Below are 15,670 nucleotides of genomic sequence, written 5' to 3' on the forward strand. Positions count from 1 at the left end.
CTGGAAGGGTCACCTGGTCCAGCTCCCTGCTGTCACCAGAGCAGGCTGCCCAGACTTGGTTCCAGGGATGGAACATCTAGACATCTCCCTCTCCTCCTCTCCTCTCCTCTCCTCTCCCTTTTCTCTCCTCTCCTCTCCTCTCCTCTCCTCTACCTTTTCTCTCCTCTCCTAGACTCTCCCTTTTCTCTCCTCTACTCTCCTATCCATTTTCTCTCCTCTCCTCTCCTCTCCCTCTCCTCTCCTCTCCTCTCCTCTCCTCTCCTCTCCTCTCCTCTCCTCTCCTCTCCTCTCCTCTCCTCTCCTCTCCTCTCCTCTCCTCTCCTCTCCTCTCCTCTCCTCTCCTCTCCTCTCCTCTCCTCTCCTCTCCTCTCCTCTCCTCTCCTCTCCTCTCCTCTCCTCTCCTCTCCTCTCCTCTCCTCTCCTCTCCTCTCCTCTCCTCTCCTCTCCTCTCCTCTCCTCTCCTCTCCTCTCCTCTCCTCTCCTCTCCTCTCCTCTCCTCTCCTCTCCTCTCCTCTCCTCTCCTCTCCTCTCCCTGTTCTCTCCTCTCCTCTCCCTTTTCTCTCCTCTCCTCTCCTCTCCCTTTTCTCTCCTCTCCTCTCCTCTCCCCTCACTATGCTCTCCTCTCCTCTCCCTTTTCTCTCCTCTCCTCTCCTCTCCCTTGTCTCTCCTCTCCTCTCCTCTCCTCTCCTATCCCTTTTCTCTCCTCTCCTCTCCTCTCCCTTTTCTCTCCTCTCCTCTCCTCTCCCTTTTCTCTCCTCTCCTCTCCTCTCCTCTCCCTTTTCTCTCCTCTCCCTTTTCTCTCCCTCTCCTCTCCTCTCCCTCTCCTCTCCTCTCCCTCTCCTTCAGGCTGAACAACCCCAACTCTCTCAGCCTGACCTCACAGCAGAGGGGTTCCAGCCCTCAGATACTTCCTGTGGTCTCTCCTGGATGATCATCAAGTCCAAGCCTCAGCCTAACACCACCAAGCACACTGAGGCTTTGCAACACTTTCAGGGCATCTATGATGTGATGCCACACACTGACAACTTTCCTCACCAGAACTTTTCTCCTGCTGCAGTGAGGGCAAACCTGTTAGAAGCAACATGAGAACACAGAGGAAGGCACAAAATGAAACCAGTGCTTTCCCCCCGGGGCTTCAGCCTGCTGCTTTCAATCCTGCCGCCAGTGCCAGCCCAGCTGACCTGCAGTGCCCTGAGCAGGGGGGGTGAAGGGCAGAAGGGTGGCAGAGAGCAGCCACAAAGCAAACCTCTAATCTGGAACTGCAGCTTTTCATCCCTGTCACGATGTGGATTTTCAGCTTGAGCACACAAGGCTGAGCTCAGGGGACGCTGTCATGTAGATTTAGGGGGTTATCTCCTCTCCTCTCCCTTAGCTCTGATACCCTTTTATTGTACTGAGCACTGAAATGCTGGTGGGGTTTTGTGGTTTGTTTGGGCATTATTTTGCCACCAGTGGTTGTTCCCCTTCCCACTGGGCAAATATTGATCTGCCTGTGTCCTCAGCACGGGGTTGAAACCAGCCCAGCTCAGCCTGCTCGTGGGGCTGAGCGCTCGGTGGTGCCACCTCTCATGCCAGCAGGGACTGAAGGGAGGGGAGGGGAGGGGAGGGGAGGGGAGGGGAGGGGAGGGAGGGTTGCTCACCAATCTGTGCTCTTCTCCCCCCACCCTCTCCCTCCCTGTGCTGGCAGTGACAGAGTGACTGAGTAGGATGGGTCTGATTGCACAGGGAAGGGAAGGGAAGGGAAGGGAAAGGGAAGGGAAAGGGAAGGGAAAGGGAAGGGAAAGGGAAGGGAAAGGGGGTTGAAATTTCCCCCCAACATTAAATTTGCCAGAGCAGCTCAGTTGGAAGCAAATGAAAGCTGCAAAGGGAAGGGGAGACACAGAGCAGCCCCAGACAAAGATAAACTTCTCTCAGCCTTGTTGAGCATCCATCTCCTGCAGCACCTTGGGTCCTCCAAGCAGAGAGGCAGCAGCCAGGCTCTGGGCTCTGCAGGAGGCTGTCCCCACTTTACTAAGGGCATGATTTTTAAGCCAATTTAATTATACTGCTTGGCAAGGTGGTGAGGCCTCATCTCTTTCAGCTTGAGCCAGGCCTGTTTTGCTTTAGCATTGACTGATTGGGAATTAGCAGCAGCAAACTGCTCAGCAAACACAATTAGAGGCTGCACACCAACTTTTTCACCAGATTAAGCTGAATTAAAAAGCAATTGAAATGTGATTTTTTTTTTCCTTGTCTCAGCCAAAGAACAAGATAATGCAACCAGTGGCACTTGAAGCTTAAAAATACAGCACCTAGGATTAGCACAATTGGCTTTTTAGTGCCCACAGACACCAGGTTGATCTGAAGGTCCCCTTTCAAACCTCCCCTCCCCCCACTGCCTTCCACACAAAGCTTTGTGCAGCTCATTTCCTTTGCCCTGACAGGGAGAACTGATACAGCCTTGGGCTTTGAATCCACGACTTAGAGCAGCCTGGGTATTGCACAGCATATTTCCATAGGTGTCCATGCTGGAAATCATTAAGTCTGGAATCACTAAGTCTGGAAAAAGACCTCCAAGACCATGAAGTTCAACTGTCAAGCCAACACCACCCTGCCCACTAAACCATGCCCTGAAGAGCCACTTCTACATGGGTTTTTTAACACCTCCAGGGATGGTAACTCCATCACCCCCCTGGGCAGCCTGTTCCAAAGCCTGACCACTCTTGCAGCAATGAAATGATTCCTAACATCCAATCTAAACCTCCACTGGTACAACTTGAGGCCATGTCCTCTCATCCTATCACTTAGTCACTAGGGAGAAGAGACTGAACTCCCACCTTGCTATAAGCTGCTTTCAGGCACACAACTAACTAGCTGCTCCTCACAGCTCATATAATTCAGGCTGAGATGGCTCCTGTGTACTGAGCTGGAAGGGTGAGAGGGCCCAAGCTGTGCTCCTGGGGGGCAGAGGATGAAGACTTCAGCAGTGGGTTATGCTCCCACCCCTATCCCACCACCACCTCACTCCCACCTTCCACCAGCCAGCCCAGGAGCCTGCTCTGGATTACTGTGCTCTCCCTTTCCCTCAGGACAAACAAACAAAGCAAAGCAAAGCAAAGCAAAGCAAAGCAAAGCAAAGCAAACCAAACCAAACCAAACCAAAGCACAACACCAGAAACCCCCAACAGCCCAAAACCAACCCCCCAAAAATATGTCAAGTGATTTAAAATCAGGTTTTAATTAAGTATTGGCTAGCTGCTTTGCCTGCCCTTTGGGCAAGCACTGCTTGAGCCAGCAGTGAGCACTTGCAGCCCAGAAAGCCAATCACATCCTGGGCTGCAGCAAGAGAAGCAGAGCCAGCAGGGCAAGGGAGGTGATTCTCCCCCTCTGCTCTCCTCTGCTGAGACCCCACCTGGAGCACTGTGTCCAGTTCTGGAGCCCCTAGGACAGGAAGGATCTGGAGGTGCTGGAAGGTGTCCAGAGAAGGGCCATGAGGATGAGCAGAGGGCTGGAGCTGCTCTGCTGTGAGGACAGACTGAGGGAGTTGGGGCTGTTCAGTCTGAAGAAGAAAAGGCTCTGAGGAGACCTAATTGTGGCCTTCCAGTTTCTTAAGGGGGCTACAAGAAAGCTGGGGAGGGACTTTTGAGGGTGTCAGGGAGTGATAGGACTGGGGGGGATGGAACAAAACTAGAAATGGGTAGATACAGATTGGATGTTAGGAAGAAGTTCTTCCTCATGAGGGTGGTGAGAGACTGGCACAGGTTGCCCAGGGAGGTGGTGGAAGCCTCATGCCTGGAGGTGTTTGCAGCCAGGCTGGATGTGGCTGTGAGCAACCTGCTGTAGTGTGAGGTGTCCCTGGCCATGGCAGGGGACTTGGAACTGGCTGATCCCTGAGGTCCCTTCCAACCCTGACAGTTCCATGATTCTCCTCTCCACATCAGCAGGACCAGGCTGGCAGCTCTGCACACGTGGAGTGGGTGTTAAGGGGCTGTGCTAGAAGGGATGATGGTTTGGAGGGCTTGCAAAGCCTTCAGCACTTCCCCACACTGCCTGCAGTGCTGGAGCCAAGCCCTGCTGCAAGAGGTTGCTTTGAGACCTGGGATGCTGTGGTCTCTGTTGGTCAGAGCAGTGGCATGGGCAGGAGGACAAGCTGTGCAAGCAGCCCATCAGTGTGCAGCTGATGCTAGGGCACCAGAAATGCAAACCATCTCTTGACTAAAGCTGGTGGAGGTTGTGACAGGCACAGAACACAGCTCAGCACCTCCTGGCCAAAATCTGAAGGACTCATGGAGATAAGAGGTTCCTGCTGGGTTCCTGCTACCTCCTGCCACAGCCTGGCCTGGTCCCTACCTGTGTCAGCAACTGCTGCTGCTCCACATTTCTTAATCCTTTCTCATCCTGCTGGCAACCTCTGCTTGGCTAATTCCCCTCAGCTACTGCCTGACTGCATGGTCCTGGTCCCCACTGACAAGAGGTGGCTGCTCTCTGGGGCTCCATCACCACCCAGGGGGACCTTCCAGCCACCCAGACAAAAAAGGGGCATCCCCATATTGTCTGTCCCCTGCCCTTCCAACGACATGAACAGACCATCCCCCAGGGCACAGCACATTGTATGGATGCAGGCTGCCATCTCCTGAGAGGGCTCTGACCACAAACAGGGCAAAAGTGTAGGTGTGGAGAGGAGGTGGGGAGGTTATCAGGGTCACCCAGACAGGACAGCAGCCCAGGAGAGGAGGCATCACCACCCATCCTCCTCCAGGTGCATCCTGCTCTCCACATCTGCAGGAGGTGGAGTCAGCAGTGCTGGGTGAATGGTCTTGAAGGGCTTTTCCAACCTAAACCAGGTGATGATTGCTGCCAGGTGGTCATGGCAGAGGAGCAGCTGCAGATCATGGGGAGGCTGTCCTGGGAAGAGCCAATCATGGTGGGGAACCAGAGGAGATGTGGCTCCATGTGGGCCATAAAAGAGGCAGTCTGAGGGTGGTGGGGCATGAGAGGGAATTGAGGTGAGTGGGTTTCCTCTGCTGGGGTACTGGCTGTTTGCTCCTGCTCTGTGGGGAGTGTGGAGCTGCTGGTTAGAGACTCCTGGCTGGTGAGGGCTGTGTGGTGTCTCCTGCTTGGCTGGTGTAAGTGTGGTGAACCTCTGCTGAGGTGGAGGCAGCTCCCCCAGAAGGAGAGGACTCTTGAGGTGCTGCTGTTCCTCTCTGTTGGGAGGAGGGGAGGCAGAAGCAGAGGTTTGAGTGCAGGGCTTAAGGCTATGGGGTGTAACTGACCTGATCTAAGAGGTGCCTCAGTCTGGGGCAGACTGGGTCCCAGTCTGAGGCGGGAAAGGGCTGAGGCTTGGCAGCTCTGCTGGATGAAGACCTGCTGCTGCTGGTGTCCAGCCTTGACTGCTGGGGTGAGAGACAGGGAGGGAGAGAGTGGGGACTGAAAAAGCCCAAACCATTCAACTTAGAGATGAAACAAGATGGGCTCTTGGAGGCTGATCTGAGCCACAGGTAATTGCTGTGAGCCTAGAGGGAAGGTGAAGCCCTGAGTATGCTTTTGCACAGCCTGCTTTTAGCCCTGGTGGTCTGGAAACTGCTTCTGCTAGGTGCAAGCCTGGTGGTTTTTTCCCCCAGACAAACTGTCTGGAGACCTGCTCTTGCTCTTACTTGTCTTTATGCTGATAGCTGCCTGACTAGGAGAGGCTTAAATCACTTTCAGTAGTCCCCATCCAATGTTTTCCCCCTGGCACTCCTTACTGGTGACTGGGATTCCAGGAGAACTCTTGGCTTAGCTGTGCAGTGGCATGAAGTGACCAAGCTCACAACCCAAGCTGGGCTGTAAGGTGAGAGTGTGTGCTTGGATGTGGCTGTTTGTCCTTCCTGGACCTTAAGCTGATCCTTTAACAGGCAGGGGGACTTGCTAGGCTTGAGCTTTGCAACCAGGTAAGTCTGAAAGCCCTGGGATCAGAACTGGGAGGGAGGTGGTGTTCCTGTAGCCATGGAGTGGTGTGCCCAGCTTCCCCCTGGGATTCCAGCAGCAGCTGTAATTTCTGTAGCCTGCTGTTAAGTGGTGGTTGGTGCTGACATCTAGTTCAGTGACTTGGCTGCAGCCTGTGAGGATCACACTGAGCTCTGCTTAGAGCAGGGAGCCTCCAGCATTCCCTGTACTGGAGAGGTGGGGAAGGAAAATGTGTGGCCCAGGCTGGTGGTGGGGGTCCCAGCCCTCTCTAGGTGGAGGTGGATGTTGCTGGTGCAGTCCTGAGCTGACCCTGCTCTGTCCTGAACCCCAGAAGGGTGAAGGCTTTCAGCTGCTGTCTCTCTCAAACCTGTCAAGATGTCAGTCACGAATGAGCACAGCGAGAGGATGAAGAAGTTCAAGAACAAGGGCAAGGACATAGCTGTAAGTACCAATCTCTGCCACCCACTTTGGGCAGTGGCCCCCACTGGAGGTTTGCCTGCTGGCAAGAGCCCATGTGGGTGAAGGTTTCTCACAGGTGACTGCCCCCCAGCCTACCTGTATGGAGTAATGAGGGGGGGTGGGGATGGCTGTGCCAGCAGGGACGCTCAGTTAGCTTTTGAGGTGTGGTGTGGAGCTGGCTGGGCTGCAAGGAGTGTGGGGGCACAGGCAAGGGGAATGTGAGGTTTGGGTGGGTGATGCTGAGCTGGGGAAGAGAGGAGGTTTAACCCTGGCATGGTGAGCTCTCAGCAGTTATCTGCTGATATGAGATGTCAGACCATGGGATCTGTCAGCTTGCTTTAAGCCAATACAGGAGATGAGGGTTTGCTTTTCAGGCTCAGCAAATTCACTTGAGAAATGTGCCCTGGTTGCTGGTTCATCCAGCAGCCCACAGCCTTGGGAGGCACCAAGTGAGAGGCTTTATTCTGTCCCATCTCCCCCATAACCCTCCTGGCCATAGCAGGGAGCTGCCCAAGAGCAGATGCTGATTTCTCTGGATGCCTTGTCTAGGAAACCTGGGGCAGAGGGTTGTGTAGCTCAGCTCCTTGTAGAATGAGGTGGTGCCTTTCCCCCTGCAGGCCTTGAGGAGGCAGAGGATGGAGGTGAGCATTGAGCTGCGGAAGGCCAAGAAGGATGAGCAGATCCAGAAGCGCAGGAACATCTCCATGGACAAGAGCCTCACTCCAGCTGAAGATGAAGCAAATGAGGTGAGTGGGGCAGGAGCAGTGATGCAGGTATTGTGGGACCAGCTGCAGGGACCTGAGTGGAATGGCCAGTGCTGGGCAGTGTTTTAGCCTCCCTGGCCTTTTGCAGGGTGGTGATTTTGCATGGAGATGATGTCCTGTGTGGCTTCCCTTGATGGCAGGTCGAACAGGCTGGTTCTCCAGCCTGCTGGGAGCTGGTGAAGCTCCTGTCTGGCTCCCTGTGCAGTGTGGGGGGTAATTAGTGAGCTGACAGGGCCATTATGGTGTCAGTGACTTTCTGTGCTTGATTACAAGGACTGGTTGCCTCAAAGGCTTTTGTGGATTCTTTTCCTCTGCCTCATCTCGAAACTGCATCGCATCAAGAGCAGACATTGCTTAGATATGAAGTGGTGACTGACTTGGGTCTAGACAGCTGATTGAAGATTAAACCAGAGGGAATCCTGGCTTTGTGTCTGACTCAATCATTCCCTCTGACAGATTCAGCTGTCCTTGGAGAAAATCGTTGAGTGTGTGAATGGGAGCAACCCTGAGCTGCAGCTGCTGGCCACGCAGGCCACCAGGTATGCTGCCTGGCTGCTCTGTGCTGGGAGGAGGTGGCTGATGGAGCTGTGCTGGGTCCTGCTAGCAGAAGGAACTTTCCTTTTTGAGGAGCTCTTTGAAGAGCTGAAGGGGAAAGGAGCCTTGCTGGCCCAAACAACCCTTGGCTGGTGCCCGGTTTGTGCCCTGTGTGCCTTGCTTGGCTGCACGTGGGCTGCCCAGGGAGGTGGTGGAGTCACTGTCCCTGGAGGTGTCCAAAAAAGGATCAGATGTGGCACTTAGAGCCATGGCTTAGTTGTCATAAGGTGTTAGGTAGTAGGTTGGATGTGATGATCTCTGAGGTCTTTCCCAACCTGATCCTGTGTTGGTGCCTGTGCCAGGGTTGTGCTCTACCAGAGCACCAGGCAGGGTTTCTCAGGGCAGGCTGTGCTGTCTTTGTTCTTGCAGGAAACTGTTGTCTAGGCAGAAGAACCCCCCTGTCAATGAGGTCATCAAGCTGGGGATCATCCCCAGGCTGGTTGAATTCCTCACCTATGAGGACAATGCTCCTCTGCAGTTTGAAGCAGCCTGGGCACTGACCAACATCGCCTCTGGCACCTCGGAGCACACCAGGGCGGTGGTGGAGGGCGGTGCCGTCCCACCCTTCATCTCCCTCCTGTCCTCCCCACACATGCATGTTAGTGAGCAGTCTGTGTGGGCACTGGGCAATATTGCAGGTAAGCAGAGGTCTCCAGGCTTGGAGGCACATGGAGGGGGTCACTGCCCAGGCCAGTGCTGAGCTAAGTATTGATGCTCCTCAGGACTGCCTCATCTCCCTGCAGCTTTGTCTCCAAGCTGCTGCCTCTTGAGCCCCTTTAACCCTTCAGTCTCTTCACATGGCCTGGCTTTGAGCCCCTGTGTTGGTTCTGTGAGAGCCTTGACCAAAGCCAGCTGCAAGCCTCCATGCTGCTGGGGTGGTCTAACCCACCAGTGTTGTCTGTGGGGAGAAGAGGATGGGATGTGCCTGGTTAGCCTGCCACAGGCTAGCCATGATGACACATCTGCCTACCTGGTAAAGCCTCCCCCACCTGAGCATGAGTAAGCCAAGCTCAGTCACCCAGGCCTGGCTTGTGCCTGCAGGTCTGATTGCAATTTGATGCTGACTGCTTTGTGACTTGGGCAGATGCAACCAACAGCCCTTTTCTTCCTCTGTGCAGGTGATGGTCCTCTGTACAGAGATGTTCTTATCAAGTGCAAGGTCCTTCCTCCCTTGCTGGCTCTGGTGTCACCTGTAACTCCAGTAAATAACCTTGATGTTCTTAACAGCTCTAAATCACTTGGGTGATGGGTCAGTGGTGCTCTATCATCTGCCTCAGGGACCACAAAGCTGTTGGTATAAGTGACTGAGACCCTGTCCTACACTGCTCTTACACTGACCCTGCCTTTGGCTAGGTGCAAAGCTGGGGATGCCAAGCAGCCTTCAAGGCAAGGTAGTGTCTTCTGTTCTTGGCTTCCCTCTCCAGCTTTGACCATCCCAAGCTGGGAGTAAGATGAAACTGGAGCAAGGCAGACTTGCATATGCAAGCTTGCTAGGGCTGAACTTGCCCTTCAAGCTTCCTCCTGCTGCTTTGCTGGGTAGCTCTGGACTTGGGTCTGTGGCTTCTCTGACTGTCTGCAATGGTGCCTGCCTCACTGCTTGCCTTGTTTCTGGGGAAGGACAATCTCAGAAGCATAAGATGAACTGAGAAGCTCTTGAGGGTGCAGCAGTGGTACTGAAGCCTCCAGATTTCCCATCCCTGGGTGTGGTGGAAGCTGCATGGTTTGTGTAGGTTAACAAAACATCCTCTAGGCCTTGTGTGTTTGAAGAAACAAACATAAACCCCAAACACAACACTTCTGGCTGCTGTGTTCCTTGCCCAGTTGACCCTTGTCTCTTAGGGAGCTGTGTGGAAGAAACATGATAATAAAACACCAGCTGATGTACACACAGCTGGGGAGCTGCAAGGCTTTGAGCACAGCTCCACTGCTTTCCTGGGAGCATCCTTGCTGGGATGAAGTGTCTGATGAAACCTAATCAAATCCTCAAGATGCTCTACTCTAGGACAATGAGCTGCTAATATTGGGGGCAGGGAGGGAAGAATCCTGCTTGTCTGGGGTTGTTTAGCCTGGAGAAGAGGAGGCTCAGGGCAGACTTTACTGTTCTCTACAACTACCTGAAGGGAGGTTGTAGACAGGTGAGGGTTGGCCTCTACTCCCAGGCACCCAGCACAAGAGGACACAGTCTCAAGCTGCACCAGGGGAAGTTCAGGCTTGAGGTGAGGAGAAGAAGAAAGTTCTTAACAGAGTTGTTAGCCATTGGAATGTGCTGCCCAGGGAGGTGGTGGAGTCACCATCCCTGGAGGTGTTCAAGAGGGGATTGGATGTGGCACTTGGTGTCATGGTTTAGTAGTCAGAAGGTGTTGGGTGACAGATTGGACTTTATGATCTTTGAGGTCTCTTCAACCTTCTTGATTCTAAGAATGCTCTGATTTTTGACCAAGGAAGTCAGCTGTTTGGCACCTTTTGGTTTGTGGCTTGTCACACCACTGGAGCTGAAGGTATTAGGACTAGTGGGGGAAGGAGGAGGTGAATCTACTGTTCCAGTCCCTTCCCTGGGTAACATCTTCCTCCTTCAAATAAACCTCAATATTTAGGAAGGCTGCTTCTGGGTAACAGGGACCCAGATGCCACCTCTTTCTTGGTGGTTAAACAGTGAGGATCTTACCCCTCCCTTGTTTCAGGTTGGGTTCCTGAGGAACATCACATGGACGCTGTCAAACCTCTGCAGGAACAAGAACCCCTACCCTGCCCTGGAGGCAGTGAAAACAATGCTGCCAGTCCTCAGCTGCCTCCTAGTGCATGAGGACAAGGAGATTGTCTCTGATGCCTGCTGGGCCATCTCCTATCTGACTGACAGCTCCAACGACCGCATCCAAATCGTGGTGGACACAGGGATTCTCCCCAGGCTGGTGGAGCTGATGGGCAGCCCAGACTTGGTTGTTATGGTAGGAAAATTGGAGGATAAATCATATGAAGAGTGACTAAAGGAGCTGGGGATCATTAGTTTGGAGAAGAGGAGGCTGAGGGCTGACCTCATTGCTGTCTACAACTACCTGAAAGGGTGGTGTAGAGAGGCTGCTGCTGGTCTCTTCTCCCAGGTAATTAGTGATAGAACAAGAGGGAATGGCCTCAAGCTGCCAGTGGGGAGGTTTAGACTGGACATTAGGGAGAAAATTTTCCCAGCAAGAGTGGTCAGGCACTGGAATGAGCTGCCCAGGGAGGTGGTGGAGTCCCCAAGCCTGGCTGTGTTTGAAGGTAGTTCGGATGTGGTGCTTGGGGATATGGTTTAGGGGTGACCCATGCAGAGTGGGGTTCTGGCTTGGGCTTGGCGATCCTGAGGGCTTTTTCCAATCTGAATGTTTCACAGCATCACAGAAACAATCACAAATCTCCAACCTCTGGTCCTTACTGTAGGAATACCTGAGGAGGGGGAAGGCATGTCTTGCTTTGTAGCTCATGTGTTTTGCTGTCTTCTCAGACTGCAGTAAGTCTTGGTTGTTGGTCAAGCTGCTGCTCTTTCATCTTACTGGCCAGCCCAGAGCAGTACTTAGAGCAGACTAGGAGGATGGGTCTGCAAATACAACAGCAACTGTCCATGAGCTGTTTTTCCTTGCTTGAAGGATCAGGCACTTAGATCCTGTTGGACTTTCTGGTGTGTCTCTCTTGAGGTAAAGGTTTTCCTCATCTTCCATCTCTCTAGACCCCAGCTCTCCGTGCTGTTGGGAATGTAGTCACTGGGACTGATGAGCAGACACAGGCAGCCCTTGATGCTGGCCTCCTGGGTGTCCTGCCCCGGCTCCTGCAACACCCAAAGCCAACTATCCAGAAGGAAGCTGCATGGGCACTCAGTAATGTTGCTGCAGGGCCTTGCCATCAGATCCAGCAACTCATCACCTCTGGGTTATTGTCATCTCTCATGGAGGTGCTTGATAAGGTAAGGGATGGCTGTGGTGCTGCTCTTACAGCTCTGCAGAAGCAGTGCTGAGGTTCATGAGGTCCAAGGTGCCTCATCTGGGAACCACTTGTACCCACCCAAGCAGTTTGCTTCAGTGCTGAGGTCCTTGGAGCAGCCTGGGCTCCTGGACTTGCAGTACACCTCCATGAAAGCTTGGCTTGAAGCTGCTCTTAGCAGCTCTGCCAGGTGCTCACCCATCTCTAGGTGCTGGGGAAGGTGGGCTGGACCAAGGGAAATGGCTGTCCTCACCTCACACTGATCTCAGAGGGATGCTGAAGTCTGGGGGTGCCTTCATTGTGCTGCTGTTCCAGGGGGACTTCAAAGCTCAGAAAGAAGGAGTGTGGGCAGTGGCCAACTTCACAACGGGAGGCACTGTGGAGCAGGTGGTGAAACTTATCCAGGCTGGGATCCTCAAACCTTTGCTCAACCTGCTCTTGGCTAAAGACAGCAAAATTGTCTTGATCATCCTGGACACCATTTCAAATTTCTTTCTGGTAAGATCTGTCTCTTGCATTCCCTCTCCAAAAGAGCAGCATGGTGTGAGCTGAGTGCTCCCACTGCAGGGTTAGAACAGCAGCTGCTGACCTTGTAGGAGCTGAGAGGTTCTCATGCTGTCTGACTTGTTCTTGCAGCCTCCTGGGTTGTCCAGAGACAAGGCTGTTTCCAAAGTATTTCTCTTTGCTTCCTGTCCCTTCAGCCCTTCTGGAGGGGGAAAGAATTTGTGGTGGTCCTCTGAGCTGGACAGAGGTGGAGGTCTTGCAGAAATGCAGCTGCTGAGGTGGTCCTGGGAGTGCTTCAGTTTGGGTCTCTGCCTCCCTTTGAAAGCCTGTTTCCTGTCACACCTCTGAACCAGTGAAATGGCTTTGGCAAACAGTGGCTGGCAGGTCACACCTGCTGCTGCTTGGTGTGTGGCTGTGACTGAGGAGAGCTTGGCAGCTTGTCTGGTTGGCAGTCAAGCCACTGTGCAGTAAGTCCCAGCAGGGACTGATGCTCTATAGACACAGATCTACCCCTAGGATTGAGTAGGGACCATAGATGCAAGAATTGTGCTTCCCTGACTTGCAGATCAGGGTCCTTAGAGTAAAGACTATCTCAGACCTGCTGCAGATACAAGGTTCTATTCTTCTTGCTTGCCTATCTGATGTTCCAGGTAGCTGAGAAGCTGGGGGAGAGAGAGAGGTTTTGTCTGCTGGTGGAAGAGTTGGGTGGTCTGGAGAAAATTGAAGCCCTGCAAACCCATGACAACAACATGGTCTACAGAGCTGCCCTGAATATCATAGAGAAATACTTTTCCACAGAGGTATGTGAGCTGTTGCTGTTCCTCACCTGAAAATAAGAAGCTGTTACAGATGGGAATGAAGCAGAGACTTCAAGGATGCTGGAACAGGGTTTGTTGTTCTGTTGCAGTTTTTATTTGGGGTTTGTTTTGTTGGTGGCTGCCTCTTTTTTAGGAGGGGACCTCTCCATGAGTAGTCCTTGCAGCTTGTTCCAGCTGTTTTTAAAGGTCTGTAAGAGCCCTGAGTTGTCAGCTGATGAGTTGCACAAGAGATGCCTTGATAGCATCTTGCTGCTGGAATTTAAACTGGCATCAGCTGGAGTCACTGCAGTTGCTGATATGAATACCAAATGTGGGGAAGCTTCCTCCTTAGGAGCTGAGCTGGCTTGTCACTAGGAATGGAAGCCTCCTACTCAGCTGATGAGTGTGCTCAGGTTGCATTTGGCTTACTTGACCCTTCTCATGCTAATGAACTTGTGGAAAAAGAGGATGGGACACCAGCTAGCATGACTGTCACAGATGCCATGATTGGTCCTGGTCTTAGCTTTTTGGGTGGGGAAGCATCAGGGAAGAGGCTTAGTGGCTTGGCAGATCTCTGAGGTGAGGCTCAGTGTAGATGTGAACTGCAGCAGCAGGGAGCAAATGTCTGGCTTAGTTCTTTGCCCAGGGCATGGGGGCTGTGAGATGGCCCTGTGAAGGGGTGGAGGAAGCTCTCCTACACACCAGTACCTTTCTGAGGGGCTGGATGCCAGAAGGAACATCTCTCCCAAGCAGTCCTGGCTTGCTGCTGTTCCAAGCAGGCTATTTAATTTGTGAGGTCTGCCACTCCAGCCCTTCCTCTGCTTCCAAAGCCTCAGCCTGTAGGCTTGGCTGCTTTTTGGGAGCTGCAGGGACACTGCAGCTTCAGTGTGCTGTGAAGAGCAGGAGGACTTGGTCTGGTCTTGGAGGGTCCTGTTAGTCAAGCTGCTCCTAACAGCTTGTTACAGCAGAATTGTTCCAAACAAAGAAAGCAGTGAAAAAACCTTCAGGCAAACTCTGGTGCAAAAAGCTTGGGCTTATTACAATGCAGAACCTTAACCAGCTCTCATCTTCCTCCCAGGAATGTGCAGAGCTGCAGCCTGGGATTAAGGATGGACTCTATGATTTCTCTGTGGACAAGGAAGACTTTGACTTCTGAAGGTGAAGCACTGCACAGCTCTGAGCTGGTGGGTGGAGGGATCTTTGTAGAGCTCAGCCATCCAAACCAAGAGGAGCAAAGATCATTTTGAAGCTTGTCAATAAATTGCACTTCTGTCTTTGTACTTCTTGCCTTCTGACTTTCTTTGCCTGTGTTTTCCCTCAAGCTGATGTTGCAAACGGTGTAGATTCTTCCATAGCATCTTAAGGCCCCACAGAGCTGTGTCTGAGCTCCTGGGCTCTTCTGGGTTGAAAGCACAGCCAGAAATATTTCTGCTGACTGCATTAAGCTGCTGGAGAGAAGGATGTTACCCCCCCCAAGTCCAGCTGGATCTTGCTGCTTGTGCTGAAGCTGCTTGGCTTGACTTGGATTGGCTGAAACAGCTCTGAAAAGCTACTTGAAGTGTTTTGCTCTCCAGGTGAAGCCACCTCTGTATGAGGGGAGATGCTTTAGCACAAGGACATGGGTCAGGGGAAGGTGGGTCATGGTCACCCTTCTGTGTACTACATGTGGAAGTGTCAGAGCCTGGACACAGGCAGGAAGGCTGTCAGGCAGCTATTGGAGTGACAGCAATTCACCTCCCACTGCAGCTTTACAGATGCTATCCACTAGCCTGGAGCCCCTGGATCTGGAGCTGCCCTTTAATATTGAGGACCTGTATTTCAGGTTTCCAGTGCATGTTGCTGCCCCTTGCTCTTGAATCCTTATCTCTAAGCCCTCCAACTTTGGTCTCTGGGTGCAGGCTCTGAGTGAGGATGGAGTGGCTGTGGCTCTCAGGCTCAGCTTACATCAAGCTCTGGTGCTGTGTGTCCATCCCTGAAGCTTTGTGTAGTGTTCTGCTAGCAGATGTGTGGCACCAACTGCTGCAGGTTCACCAGCTGCTGGATCCTGCTACAGCCTTGTGGTGGAGACTTCTGCTAGAAGCCTTCTGTCACTAGGGCCTGAGGCTGTCTGGGGGGCTTTCTGTGCAAGATCGAGGTGGCACCTTTCTGTTCCCTGCTCTGGGGGGGTTGACTCTTCAAGACAACCCTGCTTAGGTTCAGGGCTTTACTTCCTTGGAGGCAGTGGGAGGTGAGGTGCTGGGTAACTGAATCTGAAGGGAAAATCTCACCAGGAGGCAGAACCTCTTCCTCCACCCTGGATCTGTTCATCAGAACTTTTTTCTCCTTCAGGCCACCCAGGAGGAAAAGGGAGTTACTAGTTAGAGGTTGGGTTGTGCTCCATGTCCTGTGAGGGGCTGGGCAGCCCTGGGTTTGTGTGCCAGAGCTGGGTTTCACTCTGTGGTGAAAGGGTGCAACTGATGAATGGCAAAATGCTCCTTAAGTTTTATTTCTTGGATCCAAACCCCTGCACTCCAGACTGCACTGGAGCAATGTCTGAACAAGACTGGAACAAGCAGCTGCAGAAATCCCTCCTTTGCCCATGGGTTAACACAAAGGCTCTGGCTAGGCTGTGTTGCACCTTCCTGTTGCTGACCAGGCTGATGTGGCATCTGGAAAGGGTCACATTTCACTAGGTAA

General features: G+C 52.9%; 1 protein-coding gene across 1 annotated transcript; it reads left to right on the top strand.

Annotated features, from left to right (window-relative positions):
• Positions 1–6,300: 6,300 nt before the first annotated feature.
• On the top strand, positions 6,301–14,150 carry KPNA7 (karyopherin subunit alpha 7). The gene is made up of 10 exons (XM_009896902.2): positions 6,301–6,366; positions 7,002–7,130; positions 7,605–7,687; positions 8,112–8,380; positions 8,861–8,943; positions 10,424–10,687; positions 11,443–11,676; positions 12,009–12,191; positions 12,848–12,997; positions 14,073–14,150. The coding sequence occupies exons 1-10, from the start codon at positions 6,301–6,303 to the stop codon at positions 14,148–14,150; spliced, it is 1,539 nt and encodes a 512-aa protein (XP_009895204.1).
• Positions 14,151–15,670: the final 1,520 nt, after the last annotated feature.

This window comes from Dryobates pubescens, chromosome 4 (genome assembly GCF_014839835.1).
Source record: "Dryobates pubescens isolate bDryPub1 chromosome 4, bDryPub1.pri, whole genome shotgun sequence".
Classification (NCBI taxonomy): Eukaryota; Metazoa; Chordata; class Aves; order Piciformes; family Picidae; genus Dryobates; species Dryobates pubescens.

Bases quoted from the DNA above. Each gene is read 5' to 3' on its own strand.
- KPNA7 (XM_009896902.2), top strand. From the start codon at position 6,301: ATGTCAGTCACGAATGAGCACAGCGAGAGGATGAAGAAGTTCAAGAAC. The intron at 7,131-7,604 runs GTGAGTGGGGCA...TCCCTCTGACAG, and splicing joins CTGAAGATGAAGCAAATGAG to ATTCAGCTGTCCTTGGAGAA. The intron at 12,998-14,072 runs GTATGTGAGCTG...TCTTCCTCCCAG, and splicing joins AGAAATACTTTTCCACAGAG to GAATGTGCAGAGCTGCAGCC.